This window comes from Callorhinchus milii, unplaced genomic scaffold (genome assembly GCF_018977255.1).
Source record: "Callorhinchus milii isolate IMCB2004 unplaced genomic scaffold, IMCB_Cmil_1.0 Scaffold13, whole genome shotgun sequence".
Lineage (NCBI taxonomy): Eukaryota > Metazoa > Chordata > Chondrichthyes > Chimaeriformes > Callorhinchidae > Callorhinchus > Callorhinchus milii.
Genome location: NW_024704754.1, coordinates 10,360,816 through 10,379,359, shown reverse-complemented (window position 1 = coordinate 10,379,359; position 18,544 = coordinate 10,360,816). Strand labels below are relative to the sequence as shown.

Below are 18,544 nucleotides of genomic sequence, written 5' to 3'. Positions count from 1 at the left end.
TTTCAGGACTCCGAGAACACCTAAATCTCTGGCATGAGCTCTAGGAATCTTGCAAGAACTTTCCCTGTACTCAACCACCAAACTTCAGTGTGCAGTATCAAGTCTGCATACTCAGCATCTTCTTCTAGAAGAGCTTTGATAAGCACAAATAGAGTTTATTATTCTAGTCACCACATTCATCACATGTTGAAAATGAATCACTTTTGATCACAGAGCTTCCTGGTGGATAATGCAGTGGTAAGTGATGAATGCCGGGAATGACTGGTCTTTCTTGCAGAGTCTAATAAAACCTACCATTGCAGGTGCTCCATCAGTAGTCACAGACACAATTTTTTTGAGAGGAACATTGTTTTCCAAAATATAGTCTTTGAAGGCTTTGTAAATATCTTCACCTCTCGTTTTGCCTTTCAAAGGAAAAATTGTTGGAAGCTCTTCCTTTGTTGTATTATCACTGACCACCATCCTAACTAATACTGGGCAGTGTCTGACACGTCTGTGGACTCATCAAATTGTAATGAAAAGTAGTCACATGTTTGAACGTCACTCACCAAATGAAATCATATATTTTGTGAAATAGACTCTATTCTCCTTGTTACAGTGTTACATGACAGTTGCAAATTATTTATCGACAATACGATTTCCGTCTTATTGCTAAAACCTTCAAAAAGAGAGTCTGCAGCAGACAGCATCGCCTCCTTCACCAGTTCTCCATCTTCGAAAGGTTTGTTCCTTTTAGCAAGCACATGAGCAACTTTAAAAGATGTTATCATACAATTTTTTGACTTATGAACATGCTTGGTAAAAAACAACAAGTTCAGATTTTAAATCACTCACTCTCTTCTTTCTTACAACTGAATTGTGTGGGAAATCTGTGTCAAAGTCCTTGTGATTTGTTCGAAAGTGTCTCTGAGCATTATGTTTCTTGGATGCTGCCACCCTAACACGGCACAATACACACACACTTTCCTTTAAAATTAATGAAACAGAACTGCTCTTCCCATTCACTGTTGAAATTGTATGTTTTTTGTTTTTTTGGTAGATCCACTCATAATAACTGAAAACACGAGGGCTGCACTGACTTCTAGTGATCCAGTCAGATGGCCACCGCGAGCCGAGTGCAGCCCAGGGCGACTGTCAGTGACCGGCGGGCGCTGGGACAGCCAATCAGGTTTTTGCGCGAGAATCGAGCCCAGGAACCTGATTGGTCGGCTGCTGTGATGGTTTGCGCAGGTGGTCAAAAACCAGGAAATGGGGTCGTGCGCAGAGGGAAGAAATAAACAGTTCTCTTTCAGGTGACACACCTTAGGACTGATAAGGATGTGTCCATGTAAGAATGGGGGAGTAAGTCAAACACGTGCCCTGCTAGTCACTGTGTAATACAATAATGCCAGGGTTGTTATTATTATTATTATTATTATTATTATTATTATTATTATTATAATACATAGATTCCTAGAAGGACGAGCAGAGCTTGTAGCCGAGTATGCATCAGCAAGCCAGCTGGCATGTTCAAAATAGGTAAATGAAAATTCTTTCAATGATATGATTATTTTCCAATTCACACAGGCACCTAAAAACCCTTCCGCGTGAATTGGAAAATAATCAACTACTATTTCAGTTAGTGAGTTCCACAATCCCACTAACCTCAGTGTGGAGTAGTTCCTCCGAAATTCTAATCCTAGTCGCTATTTTACATTTGTGTCCTCTGGCTATAGACCAGTTGAAACAGCCTGTTTATGTTAACCTGTATGAACCATTTTATAATTTTAAACACTTCTATTAGATTACCCCCTTAAATGTCTCTTCTCTAGGAAACAAAGGTCAAACCTGTCCAGTTTATAGAAGCAACCTGCTAGCCACGGTATCATCCTCGTAACTCTACACTGTACTCTTTTTATTGCTGCTATCACCTTCATATAGTGTGGAAACCAGAATTGAACACAAAACTTCATTGTGGTCTAACCAAGGTTTTTTATAAATTCAACCTCACCGTGCCGTTATATTCTACAGTTTACTATTTGTTTCATTTGTTCAAGACTCACAAAAATAAAACCCATTGTTAAAAAAAGAACGAGGAAACCATATACAATCATTTTTAAATATAATGAATTATTATCGCTTCTTAAAATAAAAGTATTTGAGACATTCTGGTTGTTCCAGATAAGTTCAATCTAATGCAGATAATGTGCAAGTTACTGAGTAAAGACAAGTATGGTTTTCACTGTGAATCGAAGCAGATGCCTTCTCAGCTGCAGTTTGAACAACAAAACCTTCAGAAAGCACTCAGCAATAAAGCACTCTCAACAACGGGCAACTAAGAGAAGTAAAATAACCATATTTCAGCAAATTGGCAAAAGGCAAGTTGTGTCACATTGTGTTTACATTGTGCAGAAATTCCATGTAAATCCAGTGAGCTGCAATCCATTGATTTCCTCTATAAGAAGATTTTGACTCTGTGATATTAAACATTGAAGCTTGGCGCTGTAGTTCAAGCTTCTGGATATTAGATCAACTTGCTTGTTGGGGAAGTGCAGCAGGGTCTGTGCTTTCAATAATCAATGGCTCAAAGTTGTGGCCATTGATCGTCTGTTTGCAAGCATATGCTAAACTGCGTTTCACAACAGGGACAAATTAGGATAATAATAATAATAATAATAATAATCCTTGCATTTGATATAGCGCTTTTCACGTCGGGAGGACGTCCCAAAGCGCTTCACAGAACACACTGTAAAGTGAATTGACTGTATATTTGTGGGCGAACGCGGCAGCCAATTGCGCACAGCAATGTCCCACAAACAGTCGTAGAATGAAAATGACCAATTTATTATTGTTTTTGGTTTTGGAGGCATTATTATTAGGCTCTGTGTGGAGTAAGGAAACTTGCCCAAGGTTTCATCCTGCCTGGAATTGAACTCAGGTCTCTCACTTGCAAAGCGAGTGCTCTAACCACGGAGCTACAGGATAATATGACCTTTGAAAACCAGACTACTTAACTCAGCCCAGCAAAAAAGCCACTTATGATATACCTTGTGCAGTCATCTGTTGGCTGAAGAGAGCTTCCAATTAAATGCTCGGGCTAGGTTTTTCAGGTAAAATCATATGTAAAATGATCAGATCTGGCTTGCTAATTTATGAGATAGGCATTTGTTCTCTCAACTGCATGACTGGACAGATTTAATCAAGAACCACTGAAGATGCTTTTTTGGTTAAAATAACAACATGAGAGACAATGTATGATTTGTTTTACAATTCTGGGGCCACACTTGTCTTTTCCCACCTTTTATATTCCTAAAACTCCTGCAACATAATCTGCATTTACACATATGATATTTTCACTGACCCAGCGATACAGGAACCATATAATTCCATTTGAATTATAATTCATTACATTTCATTAGAATTAGAAGCTTCTTCCCTTAATTCACTTTACAGTATATTGTGTGAAGCGCTTTGAGATGTCTTGAAGACATGATAAGGCACTACATCAAATGCAAGGATTATTATTATATACTATAACCAGCAACTCATCAGCTCTCTTCAGTCAATGCAGCATCAGTAGCTTTTGTTGCGAGTCAATTCCACACTTTGTGTGCGTGTGTAATAAAAACGTATGCCCAAGGTTCTCAACGCTTTGCGGCTTGTTAATTTCCTATTCATGTTATTTAGTGAAATAACTTACTTAAGACCTGTAATGGCCATTTCCTTACAGAATTTAAACAGGGCATTAGCTACTTCATATCCCGATATGTAACTAGGCAGAGAGGAAGGGGGACTAAGATGAAGAACAGGTGGCTCTTTAGATTGGACCATATTTTACCCTTATCCCTCCATTGCACACAGACAGACAGAAAGAAAATCAACTCATACTATGGAAGACTGTGATGAAGATCAGGCTGAAACTTGTAACATTTTGCCTTGAATTTAACATTTTCTTTCTTGCTTTGTTGACTGTACATTTTAATACAATTTGTAATTTAAAACTTAGAAAAACTGCCATAACTCCACATTATTTGGGGCTCTTTCAGTTTTCAATGCACATAATGCATACAAGGGATGCAATTAAATCCAAAGATCCTTGATCATAACACTGTGCTCTATATTACTCTGTCCTACATTACTGTGGCCTACATTGCTGTGACCTACATCATGCACAAACTGCCCAAACATCTTATTTTTGGCTGCCATGTTTTGCCTCCCAAATACACAGTCAATTCACTTTACAGTACATTCTGTGAAGCGTTTTGAGGCGTCTCGAAGACATGATAAGGTGCTATATCAAATGCAAGGATTATTGATTATTATTATTTTGATCCTCTTTATACCACTTAATTTCAGACATGCCATTTCCTGGAATATGTAGAGATATTCCAGCAAATAATAATAATAATCCTTGCATTTGATATAGCACCCTATCACATCATTGAGACGTCTTATAGCTGTTCACCACATAGACTGTATATTTTGTGGGCAAAACCAACCTTCTCCATAAAAACTAGTACCTCTTAACAGTGATTTTGTCTTTATAGTAGTCCTGAAGAAAAATGACAATTCATCCTTTCTGAGTTCCTCCTGTTTTTAATGCAAGTTGCTACTGAATTCCTGTATCCATAAATCAGAAAGAGTCATGACTGTATAGATTGTATCTGTTTTGATTTGGGATCATGAACTAGCATATGACTTTTTTTTGTTCTGCTATTTCTACTAATCTTTGCATAGAGTCCTCTAGTTGAGTGGTTAGAGCACTCACCTTGCAAGTGAGAGACCTGGGTTTGATTCCCAGCAGGGCAAAATGTTGGGCAAGTTTCCTTACTCCACACACTTCTTTTTACCTAGCAGTAAGTAGGAACCCAATCAATTGCTAGATCGCTTTTCCGGGTGTAATAATGCCTCAAAAAAAAATTTGGTCACTCAATCCACAACTGTTTGTGGGACAATGCTGTGAGCGATTGGCTGTTGCTGCTGCCCACAAAGATACAGTCAATTCACTTTACAGCATATTCGTGAAGCGCTTTGAGACGTCTAGAAGATGTGAAAAGTGCAAAATCAAATGCAAGGATTATTATTATTATTTGATACAGGGCCTTATCACGTTGTCAAAATGTCTCATAGTGCTTCACAGGATTTATTGTAGAGTGTAGTGGCTCTGTATTTGTTGGCATACGAGGCAGCCAATTTGCTCACAGCAATGTCCCACAAACAGCCATGAAATCAATGACCAATTTTGTCTGGAGGATTGTTATTCAGGACACTGGGCTAAGGAAACTTTAATGTGCATCTGCAGAGGAAAATTGGCAGATCGATTTTCTGGGGATAATAATCCTTTAAAAAAACTCAATCCACGACTGTTTGTGGGACACTTGGCTGCCGCGTGTTGCCCACAATATATAGTCAATTCACTTTACAGTGTATCCTGTGAAGCGATTTGAGACGTGTCTAAGGCGCTATATCAAATGCAAGGATTATTATTGTTAATGTAATGCTACCAGCTGAGCCAGGCTGACATCTGACGATAAAGGGCAAGAAATTTCCTTTGCCATTGAGTGCAGCTTCATCAATACTTAAGACAGTAATGAGGCAATCCCATGAGAAGTGTACAAGTGTTGATGTGAATTGTATACAGCGCATGGTGATGAAATGAATTTCTCAAACATTGTTACTAGAACCAAAGAAATGTCTGAAAAGGACCGAGGCCCTAAATCAGACCAGACACAATCTTGCTAATGTATAAGTTTATAGATAGCAGCAAAATAAATTGGTTAGTGCAGGTCAACGTGTCCCTCAGGCCTCCTCTCTCTGCTCCTTTTTCTGCACAACCAGATCTAACACAATACTCTTAAAAACAAAGTTACTCACATATTCCTTAACATTCTTCGTTTTGACTGCCTTGTAAGAGGAATATGCTGGGTACAGGGTGCCGAATATTAGCCTGTGGGAACACAAATGGTAGGGTTAGTGAAGAGAAAGGGGTTCAGTCAGGAGTATAGTTAATAGAGAGAAGGGTCAGGAATCAATGAAGAGATCAACATTCAGTGTATTAGTGAACACAAGTAGCAGGAACAATATTAGTGCAGGAAAGAGGTCAACAAGATTATATTAATGGAGAAAGAGTTAAGGTTGAGGCTGCAAGCTGTTCTGAATCCATATCATTCCACTTGTGAATAAACAGGAACATATTATAGTTACACACATCTGCTAAGCAAACAGGTGATGTTTATTTATATGTATCACGTTTTTAACAGCTGAATTGTGACAAAATATGTGCTGAGATCTTGCAAAAGTAATATCACTATTTAAAAATGACTTGCTTTATTTATAGAGAAGGAGACAAGGCTCTAAAGTGCTATTTTTCTTTGAATAATAATATCATGAGCAGTTATCAAACCCTCTTTATACTATATATTATATGTGGAGTTTCCCACATGCATACATAGAATGAAAATGTTACTAATGGTTTGCAACCTGACTCTATACACAGCAAAGACTAAACTTGACTTAATTCCACATCTATGCAACCGTTATAGCACTCTGAATCCCTGATGGGTTTGAATAGTTACCTCTAGGGAAAGTTCCATGTATTGTATATGTAGAATTCAGTTTGGTTTGGATACTTTCAAGCATGGTGATGGGTTTCCACATACGTCAGACACACAGCCGACAATAAAAGTCTACAAAATGAATTTTATATGAGTCTCAAAACATAGTCAACAACAACAACTTGCATTTATATAGTGCCATACACATGGGGTAACGTCCCAGAGCGCTTCACAGTGACGGCGTCTGACAACGAGCCAGGGGGAGGGGGAAGGTGACCATAAGCCCGATCAAAAAGGAAGGTCTTTAGGCGGGATTTGAAGGTGGGGAGGGAGCAGGCAAGGTGGAGGGATTGGTGTGAGAGCCTGAAGGGATATGAAAATGAGTATCTTGAAATCAAGCCTTGATATTCCATCAAACAAGCTGACAGGACATCATCATGTGAGTCGCAACTGGAGGAGGAGAAGTAGATTTGAGTGTCATCCACATACATGTGGAAATTGAACCCATTTCTGCGGATGACATCACCGAGAGGCAGCATGTAGATGAGAAAAAAAAGAGGACCAAGGAGAGAGCCGTATGATACCCCACAGGTGACCAGACAGGGTTAGAGGAAAAAATCACTGGCCAAAATGAAGTGCTAGTGGTTGGTTAAGTAGGACTCGAACCATGCGAGTGTGGTCCCACTAAGGTGGATGAGGGAGTAGAGGCGATAGAGGAGGATCATGTGGTGGACTTTGTCGAACGCAGGGTAGAGGTCCAGAAGGACGAGGAGGCAGAGGGAGCCCTGGTCAGAGAGAGAGATGTATTTTGTTACATTGACGAGTGCTGTGTCTGTGCTGTGGGCTGGGCAGAAACCGGACTGGAGGGGTTCAAATAGGGAGTGGAGGGAGAGGTGTGAGCGAAGTTAGTTTGCAACAATGCATTCCAGAGCTTTGGCCAGGAAGGGCAGGTTTGAAATGAGATGATAATCCGCGAGGTTGAAGGGATGGAAAGCAGTTTTTTTTTAAGACATTATTTATAGACATTATTTTTTAGTCACATTTATAGTAACTCTCACATGAAACAGACGACTTAGATGAACAAGTGAAGATCATCAAACAACTTGGGGACCAAGTCCTTTCCCCTCGAGTCATTGCTGAACACATCGAACAGAGTGGTTGATCACTGAAAGGTTATACATTACATCAGAATACATTAGAGTACACAGCACAGAAACAAGCCATTCGGCCCAACTGGTCTATGCCGGTGTTTGTGCTCCACATGAGCCTCCTTCTGCCCATCCTCAACTAAGCCTTCAACCATAGCCTTCTATTCCTTTCTCCCCCATGTACCTATTTAGCTTTCCCTTAAGTACATCTATGCTATTTGCCTCAACAATGCCTTGTGGTAGCATGTTCCACATTCCCACTATTCTCTGTGTGAAGAAATTTCTTCTAACTTCTCTATTTGATCTATTTGTGACTATTTTATATTGATTGGCAATTATTAATGCAGATTTGCAAATCCTTGTTCCATAGCCCACGCACGCCATTCATTCAGTCAGACTTCAAATTGGAATTACTAACCAGAAACCTGCACACTTTTCACAAAAAAAATCATTTTTTTGATGTGTGTCTCTGGCCTTTGCTCCTAGATTAACTATTTAATTGAACAAATACTCCAAATAATGTAATCAAGCACATATTCTGTTTGGAACAGGAATTTTGTGGAATGGGAATAACCTGATCCAATGGAATGGAATGCTTAGATCAGGTAGTGGTCGATTGTGTTGAACGTAGCGGAGAGGTCCAGGAGGATGATCTGAAGTGTACTGCAGTAATATGCTGATGGTGTACTGGCCTCAGAGTCTCACGCTCCAGCAATCCAGCAGCTAATGCTGTGTTTGTTATGCAAATGATGTGAGCCCATTGGCGAGGCACAGGACTGTATGACACGCTTTGTTTAGAAAAGTGCTGAGTGGAAGTGGCTGGGCAGAATGGAATTCTGTCTGACAATCGGCCACTAATCACAGTATTGTGCAGAGTTCATCTGCAGTCTGCTTCCTTCTGTCTGTTTCTCTGCTGCCACACACCAATCTGGAGTTTTTTTCATCTTCCTGAGTTATGTTACCAAAAGATGCTAATGCAGATTAATAACTCTATTATACAGTCTTCTGTAGCAGTGAACTGCTCACTTCACTGAAGACGTAGAGTGATCCAAGGACAAGTACTGCGATAGACAATATATTTTAGAAAATACTGAATGAGAACTACTGTATTTTGAGGGAGGCGAAGTACAGCTAGCCTGTGAATAGGTGACAAAAACAGTAATGCCCTTGGCTCCTTGCATTTGATATAGCGCCTTATCACACTGTTAAGACATCTCAAAGCACTTCACAGTTTCTATTGTAGAGTGGAGCAACTGTGTATTTTATTGGCGAAACTGAATGGAATCACTTTTTAAGAGATCCTCTTGGCCTAGGTAAGGAATTAGCTGGGTAGACGAGTTATATCCCAAAAGCTGAGGGATGTTCTGATTGAAATGTACAATCGCTCTGAGACGCCGTCCGACGTGGAGGGCACTATATAAATTCAAGTTGTTGTTGTTGTTGTTACAATAATGAAAGGAATTATCAAATCAAAATAGTGGATAACTCTCTCTTTTGGTAAAGGGATCAACTAATATAGTTGGAGACAACTATATTAACATTTCTTCACATAGAGAATAGTGAGAATGGTGAAAATGTGAAATACACTGTCCCAGAAACCATAGTGTCAGAATCAATCAATTGAGATGTTTACAAGTGAGACAGACTGAAAGATGCTGAGGAAATAAGGTTTATTAAGGGGTACAGAGAAAATGCTTGGAAATAGGATTAAAAGATCTGCCAAGATAAAATAAATTGGTGTAACAAGCTCAATAGTCCTTTCTTTCCTCTTTTTCAAGATCACTTCAGTGAATCCTCTCCAGTGAAATTAATACAGGAACCTATGGAGAAACACTATAAATTTTATTATGCTTTCAGATTTATATTAATACAAATTAGTTTTGTAAGTAATTACTGCTCTTGAAACCCATCTAAGAAGTAAGTGCAATACTTGTCTGTTAGAATGGACAACCCTGGATGACCCTATTCCTTTTAGGAAAAGCAAACAGTTCAAAGAACTACCTTTCAAACAGATTCCCCCCTCCCCCCTTGATATTGATGGATGGTAATTTACATTTCTGGTATCTCCTTCAATGATTCAAACAAATTATCAATTTACAGATGTAAGTCTTAGCAGTAACTTTGGGCACAGGGTTCACATCTGGCAATATGGCTCAATTAATAGCATTTTGTCCTCTAGGTCAGAAGGTTGTGGGTTCAAGCCCCGCACAACCTAAGTTGACACTCCAGTGTCATACAGAAGAAACACTTGGTCTGGTGATTCAGGTAAATGTTAAACATCCACTATCTGTCGCAAGGCCAATACCTCCCCCATCCGAGTCACGGAAAAACAGATTAATTGGCCATTCCCTTCATTTGTAGGACATTTGGCACAATTTAACTGTCACATTTGCCAACGTAACAATGGACCCAACACTTAAAGTTAATTCTGGGAAGAATCTGAAACATTTTGAGTTGATGAGGTAAAACTGTATCAAATGCAGGTATCAAACTCATGCTTCTTTAATGAACCAGTGCCACTTACAACGGTCTTATACTGGTCCGTGGAACTGAATAGACTTGAGACTGAATCTAAGGTCTTCTCAATTCAGAAGGCTCAGTATTATACCAGGTACTGAATTTCTTCACTGAGTCATCGGACATTAAAGTGCTTGAGATGGCTGTGTGCAGAAAGATCTTTGTTACACTTCAACTTCAGAGGGAAGCATGCCACCCACTGTGACTGCCAAGTGGGTCTGTATTCCCTAAGCAGGCTGTGGGAGTATAAATTAGAAAAGATTAGAATATTGTTCTGTGAAATTTCTGCAAACTATTTTCGGTGCCAACTTAATTTAATCAACACAAAATGTAGGTTTTTGTTTCAAGAATGACCTGTCAGTGTAAAGTTAAGACCAGAGTGCTCAATAAAGTGGAATGATTCCTGTATTTCAACACCAGGTATAAATTGTGAGATTTATTTAGTATAAAGCAATTAAAGAGCAACAAGAGTGAAAAAAGTCTCTTGTCTGTCCAGTGGTCTCAGTGTGCAATTAATAATGATACTTACCTTATGTAAACTGTTTGGCCTGGATACTGGGAATGGATGCCTAACCTAGCATGAATATTGAACTGAAATTACTGAAGGTTCAAATTTGAGTATAATTGCAGAAAATGGTTCTCATATTCAAGAAATGTCATAGCACAATAGCTGGCTACTACAGACCCATTAGCCTGACCTCAGCCATGTGCCAACTGATTGACCAATCAGTCAATCAATCAGCAGAAAGTGTTTTAAAAATTACCCATTTAAAAATAATCCAATAATTGATAACCCGCCTGGATTGTTTTCTAGGGTGCTCTTTTCTGACGAACCTTGTAGATTTTTCTGAGACATGACCCCTGAATTGGCTGTGGGATGTCATATGACCTGGTGCATGTAGACTTCCACAGACTTCGCTCACTTGGTCAAAACAGTGTGAGATAACAATAAACAAGGCAAACAGGATGCTGGACTATTTTGCCAAATCAGTTGAGTTCAGATGTTCGGAAACTGCTTAGTACTCTGATCAGACCCCACCTGGAGTACTTTATAATGTTCTGGTCACTGTGACATAGGGAACTGCTCAAGCCCTAGCGGCAGTGCAGAGGAGAGCAATAAAGATGATCCCCTTTGTCAGAAGAATGAGCTACAAGCAATGGTTAGACAACTCAGGGCTCTTCAGCCTTGAAAAGAAATGTCTCAGAGAGGACCTTACAGAGGTACATATAATTTTAAATGAGATTGAGAAAGTAAACTCAAAATTATCCTTTTAAATATGACTAGCAGCAGAACAAGACGGGTAGCAAAGGGCAGACATCAGGAAGAAATAAAAATAATAATAATAATAATCTTTGCATTTGCATTTGATACTGCATCTCATCACATTGTTAATTTACCTCTTGGTAAAGTATTTCTTAATCCAGAGGGAAATTAACAACTGTTAACAGGAGAGTTACTAGGAAAGGCATTCGTGGTCGGAAAGCTGGACTCATTTAGAAACAGATTGATGTGGTAATAGGAGGATTATAAGGTATCTATTCTGGAAGAAATTAACAAATCACATACACCTCTCTTGTGATCGTGTAAGATTCCTCAAGAAGGAAAAACGCATTTCAACTTTCTCATTATTGGGAAGATATTTTTAGCAGTTATAGAAATTAATCACGACCCATCAGGATTCTAACGGTCTACGAGTCAATACAATCGGAACATTCAGGATCAGAGAAGACTGCCATCTGCAGATTATTTGTACAATATGTACAAACAATCCATAGACTGAAAGGAAAACCAAACCATTTTGAAATAGCACTGAAAATTGATTAATTATTTTATTGCAGACTAAATGCAGAGGCTAAATATTGATTTGTCAAGTGACCTGAACAATATAACAACTTGAGTGTCCCAGTAACCTACTTGTCTGATTACAATCCCTACCTGCCAAGTGAATTCTGACTGCATGCTTTGTATCTGATGAAGGTTAATGCTAGACCATAATCAGCAGGTTTGAGCAGTAACCCTGAGGAAGGAGGATCCCTTAGTAAAGGATGTAGAGAGGTGTACCTGTCTTATGTACTTGAACCATAACAAATTCTCTGGCAGATGAATAATAATAATCCTTACATTTCATGTAATATCTTATCACACCAAAACATTTCAAATTGCTTCATAGTTTTTTCTGCAAAGTGTAGTGATTGTGCATTTGCAGATGAATGCAGCAGCCAATTTACCCAAGGCAATATCCCACAAACAGAGAGGAGGTGAATGACCAATTTAACTGGAGCATTGTTGGCTGGGCAACAGCTCAGTTCCAGGATCTATTGCGTTAAGTCTCTCCAGGAAAACCTAACCAGATATGTCTTTCAATCTTGTTCACCTATTAACAGGCTTAGATTTCCCAATGCCCCATTCATGTCCTGAATTGAATCTTAGTGACTCAATGAGCCAGTTGAAACCCCTACACCATAATTAGAACTACAACAACAACAACAAGATTACATTTGTATAGCGCCTTTCACGTCTGCAGGACATCCCAAGAACTAATCCAATTTATAGGAATACAGTCCAGGCCTTTCTTCTTCCATGTAATCCTGGGATAGAATGAATCGCTGATCAATTGGCAAAAGCTTATGTATAATAATTGAAATTCCTTCAGTCTAGGTTTGAGAGAATGGTCTAATGATTTGCACATAGACGTATAAAGCTTTGTGACTGATCAAAGATGGTACCACATGAGACAAAAGCATCAAAATGGGAGAGGAAGAGATTAATATAAATATTTTGTTAACATTTTGAAATTGGAGATATAAAATATTTATTATAACAATAGTAATAATCCTTGCATTTGATATAGTGCCTTATCACGTTGTTGAGACCATTCAAAGTGCTTCACAGAACATATCAATAGATTGACAATGTATTTTGTGGGTGAAATGCAGCAGCCAATTGTGCAGTAGTGTACTGAAATCACAGATTTGTGGTTTATGAGGACATAAACAAGAATTTGGCATGGGATGGAGCTAAGAAGGTACAAATTGTTTTGCAGTTATTAACTTGTGATGCTAATAGGAGGAGTATATCTGTTTGTTAAGAGCTCATAACAGCCATTGGAAGGGAGTAGGAAATCATAGAATGTAACAGCACAGAAACAGGCCATTCAGCCATTAACCCTGAGCCATCTAATGTAATCTAGTGTAATTAGATTACTACTCCGACTCATTTTCCATACATCCCATTCTTCCTTCTCTTCAAGTATCTATCTAATTCCCTTTTAACATAAATCGACTCAACCAGAGTTGTGGAAGAGAATTTTATATTCCAACCACCTTCTGTGTGAAGACTTAAAAATATAAAAACACAAGAACAATGAAATTTCAAAAAACATAGAGGGAAATATTTTCCCTAGAGAAGAAGAAAGCTAAATAAAACTAAGGCTGAATGAGTTGGTCAAAAATAATCTAATTCAAGATATGAAAAACAGTATATGGTGTATATATATAGTATATATAGTATATAGTATATATAGTATATAGTATATATAAACAGTGTATAGTACTGGGAGGTAATTGGAAATTAAAATTAATTAAAATTAAAAGATAATTGAAAAGTAATTGGAAATGATGTTAATAAGCATTAGACAAGATAAGAAGACAATAAAAAATGAATAGAGGTAAAAGCAAGGAGGATATAAAGGCTTTTTTTCATCAATCAAAGTAGCAAATGGAACATTAAAGACCAGTGCTTTAAGGGACAAGTTCAGCAGCCATGTTAGACAAAATGAGTCACTGCAGATGTTATATTATATCTTCACAGATGGATATCGTGGACAAAGTCCAGATTCAAATTTTTTTTGCTCAAGAATCTATGACACAATTGAAAGGTCAATAAAACATGTGTTAGAAAAACTCCTAAAAATTACATAGTTAGGCTAATTTGCAAAGAAATAGGTGAGGTTCAGTTTAATCTTCATAGGAAAATCATAAATAAATAATGATCAGTATGGGAAAAAAATGGTCATGCATTGTAAATCTACTGGATTGATGGATCAGAGCAATCTGATGAATATAATTTATCATGGCTATAGTTTTAGGAAGACAATTCATATAATTTCAAACATGAGTTTAAAGCTAAGGCTCTAAGGCGTTGGTGACAAATCACCCATCTGTTCCCCCCACCCCACCCCTATTTCCCTCTTGGCCTTAATTTGGTATTAAACAGCTCAATGGCATTTGTTTATAAAAAAAACTTCCTGAGGCACATTGACCGTATTGGCCAGGTACAACAGTGCCCCATTTCTTCATTTTTGATCAACCCCGCAGTTATACTCTATAGTGTGAGCATACTGGAGTTTTAGAGTATAATCTGAGCAGCAAATTCTACATCTGCTTACTCCCAGAGTGGTCATCTAGTCAAAGAATTGGATCTGCAGGGAAAGGCAACTTGTGCTTTGCATGACAAAAATTGGACACACATTGGGCTAGGGCTCCATATCAGCTCCTTGCATTATGTTCCAATTCTATCTCTGCCTCCACCTTCGACTCCAGGACCACTGCTGTCCTAACAGAATATCTGTCAGGCATCAAGTCCTGGATGAGAGCTAACTTTCTACAGTTGAACATGAACAAGACCGAGGCCCTGCTGATTGGCTCCCGTCAGTGCTCCACACCTCAGGCACTGGCAACATTACCATCCATGGATACACACTCCACCTCACTGAGCCAGTCCGAAACCCGGGCATCTTGTTTGACCTTCAGTAAACATGATTGTGTATTGTATTGTAAGATAACCTGGGACCACCACATTCCAAAAGTGTTTGGAAAGAAACTTATACTTGAACAGTATATCTTGTGAAGCACTTTCAGATATCCTCCTAACATGAAAGGTGCTATAATAAATCAAAGGTTTTGTCCTCATAATTCGTCTTTCCAAGGGTAAAGGGTTCAGTGATGAGTTATCAGGAGTGGCGAGTTAGGCATATATATATATTATATATACATATTTTTATATATTTTATATATATATAAATATTTTATATATATAAAAATGCATAGATAAATGCAGCCAGGATAGTGACAGCTTGATGGCTGAAGTGGTGGTGACAAATTAATCCAGGATCAAGTTATCAGGAGTTTATTGTATTTTATTTTTGCATTTGGTTGTAGAGTGGTTTGGTGTTCTTTAACCCACTGGATGTTGAACTCCTTGACATATGAGCTGCCCAGACATCAATGCAGCCTTCCTCTTCACTCAGGATCTTTCAAACAGCTCTCCTTGATATAATAACCAGAATAACATAGGTCGCACTCTACCAGCAATCCCAGGAACCCATTAATCATAGCACCTTCCCCTTCATTTAACCTTGAAACTCCAAAGGGGGGGGGAGGAGCAGAAGACTACTGTTTTCTTAAAGCAATTAAATAATTGCTTGTGATAATTATTAGGGTAGCAAATGATGATGATGTAAAGGGGATTACTGAGCAGTACAAAGAGTCAGAACATTAGTGACTCACAGTTGCATTACCTTATTCTTTCTGTTGAGACACTCAATGCCTTTATTCTATTTTCTTTTAAATTGACTTTTTGCATCATGTGGGAAGCTGAAATGAACTGAGAGACATTCAGTACGTGACAAGTCGCTTTGAGCAAATCCTGGTATTTATGACATTGTCTCTCACTGGCATTCCCACCACTGTCCTGCAGTCAGCTCCTGTTCACCTTGCAAGCCAAATCCCTGACAAGTCTTCTGGCCATAGCTGGACATATAAAGGGAAGCTTGCTAGCCAGTGATCTGCATTGTAAGCTATAAGTTTTAAGGTGGTTAAACTCCAGCAGTATCCCACGCCCACACACTGGGGGCTCCACCTGTATTAAGACAGATTGACAAGAGTCAACCTGTCTTAATACCTTCCATAATATAGATAAGTAAGATGTGTCCCTCCAGGGAGACAGTACATATTCCATTCCAAACAGAGGGAAAATTCCATGCAAATAATAATAATAATAATCCTTGCATTTGATATAGCGCTTTTCACGTCGGGAGGACGTCCCAAAGCGCTTCACAGAACACACTGTAAAGTGAATTGACTATATTTGTGGGCGAACGTGGCAGCCAATTGCGCACAGCAATGTCCCACTAACAGTCGTAGATTGAAAATGCCCAATTTATTATTGTTGATATATATGTATAAATGTGTATATATATGGAACTACATATTTGCATACTCTTCAGCACAATATTGGGTTTCCACATATTTCAGACCCCCAGGTCCTGCCCTGTATCTGCATCTTCCTAACGTCCCCAGCACCAGCATTGGCCTGACATTCTGTATAAAGCCCTTCACCTGCACCTGATTGACATTGTCCCTCCTATACTGCTATACTGTACCTGTACCAGACTGAGAGCCACTTGGTTGGGGAATGAGACGAGAGAACCAGGCAGCCATCATCTGAGATCATTCCAGAATGTGCTGCTCACTCCGCACCGGTTACTGATGCACTGACCCGCAGAGCAGAGCAGAGCAGAGCAGCAACTGATTGCTGTCAGTTTGCGAGGAGATTGTGCAAATCCGCATAGTCTCCAACTACAGTAACTGAACACAAATCTGCAGAATAAACCGGTTCCATTTTCTTTGCTGCTCAATTATCTTTTAACGATCGGTTGAACCAAAGGCAATAACGAAATTACAACCGCTCCTCCCAAATATCGATGCAACATTTAAATACATTTCTGCGCACATAACCAAACGCACACAAATAATAAAAACAGCGTTTTTCATCAAAAAATAAATCCGATCCACTCTTTTTAAAAAAAGGCAGAATTACAAATCAAATGAAAATCAATTACAAACCAACTCAACGCTCATAGGAGATAAAGAATAAAGATTTTGCACAATGCAGCATTGGGGGTAAATAACAGTCACACATACGACGAATGCCATCATTTTAAGTGGTTAATGAACCCAAGTAGTGCAGACGGCGGTGCTCTCCGCCGCTCCCGGGGCCGGTGCCACCGCTCTGCCCGCGGCTGCACTTTGCTAAAAAAGTATCCATTTTGAATCATTTTCACCAAAGACATTAAAGGACATCAAAAGCCTTTCTAAAATTATTTTTTTTAAAAAAAAATTTCAAAAGCAAAGTACAGCACTGTATCCACTCCCAGCGTTTGCCATTGACTAAGTGGATTTGCCCAAAAAAGACAGCGATTGGTTTTGGATTTAGTGAGAAAGATACTGTGAACAATTGTTAAATACTCACACGACCAATCGTGAGATCATCCAGGACACCATGGCGAGGCCGGTCTGCACAGGACAGGTGTGGCTGTGAAAGGATCCAGTGTGTTTTACTATTATTATTGCAAATGGTGTGAAGGGTCCGCCCCGCACTGTCCTCACAGCTTCACAGCTGATGTGCGGTGTAGCGGCTGCGCTCTCCTTCACCCACAGGGCGACCGCGGGCGGCGGCGCTCCGGCTTTCTCAGCCAAGGAGAGCCGCTTTAAAGGGGAATGGCACAGTAAAGACAGCCCATTTGCCGACAAAAAATACGATTATGATTGATTAAAAAAATTCGTGAGTCCGATTTTATTTACCGCGTACAATTCATTTCTTTGTTCAAGTAAAGTGTCGATTCTTTCAAGCACAAATCAGATAGATTGCTGTAAGGAAATAATATCTCGGGATATAATATTAAAAAAACCCTGCATTTGATATAACCCCTTTGAGACGTCTGAAAGCGCTTCACAGAACATACTGTAAAATGAATTGACTATATTTTGTGGGATAAATGCGGCAGCCCAATTGCACACCGTTGGGTCCTACAAACAGTCATGGATCGAGTGACCAATTTATTATTTATTTTTCAAGGAATTATTACCCCCGGTAAAAAGCGATCTGCCAATCAACTAACAACCAGGTTCCTACTTACTGCTAAGAAAACAGAGACATGGAGAGTAAGGAAACTTGCCCAAGGTTTCGCCCTGCCAGGAATCGAACCCGGGTTTGGACACGATATGTCATGCGACTGCCAGGATAGTGGAAGGCGAACTAGATAGACGTTGGTCTTCTTCCATCTAGCAAATTCTTATCTTCTTATGCTCCCACCTCATTTTAGAAGCAAATATAGAGCTCAAAAGGGACATAATAATAATAATTCTTGCATTTTGGTACAGCACCTTTTTATGTCTTTGAAATGTCTCAAAGCACTTCACTGAATATATTGTAACTGTGTGTATTTTGTAGGTGAAAGGTGGCAACTAATTGCACACAGCAGTGTCCCACAAACAGTGTTTAATGTTATAAATTCGAGGTAGCATTATAACATTTAAGACATGGGGAAACAGGTGGAAAGTGGA

General features: G+C 39.1%; 1 protein-coding gene across 3 annotated transcripts in view; it reads right to left on the bottom strand.

The window, feature by feature from the left end:
• Nucleotides 1-17,642, bottom strand: part of LOC103177264 (receptor expression-enhancing protein 2) — a 36,595-nt gene extending 18,953 nt beyond the window's left edge. For 2 of the 3 annotated variants that reach the window (XM_007891346.2, XM_007891348.2), the window contains exons 1-2: nt 17,451-17,642; nt 5,854-5,926 (exon numbers count right to left, since the gene is read on the bottom strand). In XM_007891346.2, coding sequence (XP_007889537.1) covers nt 5,854-5,926; nt 17,451-17,482 — 105 coding nt within the window. In that variant the 5' untranslated portion in view covers nt 17,483-17,642. Of the gene's footprint in view, nt 1-5,853; nt 5,927-6,554; nt 6,666-17,450 lie in introns of all 3 variants that reach the window. The other variant, XM_007891349.2, reaches the window with a different exon arrangement.
• Between the last annotated feature and the right edge of the window lie 902 nt (nt 17,643-18,544).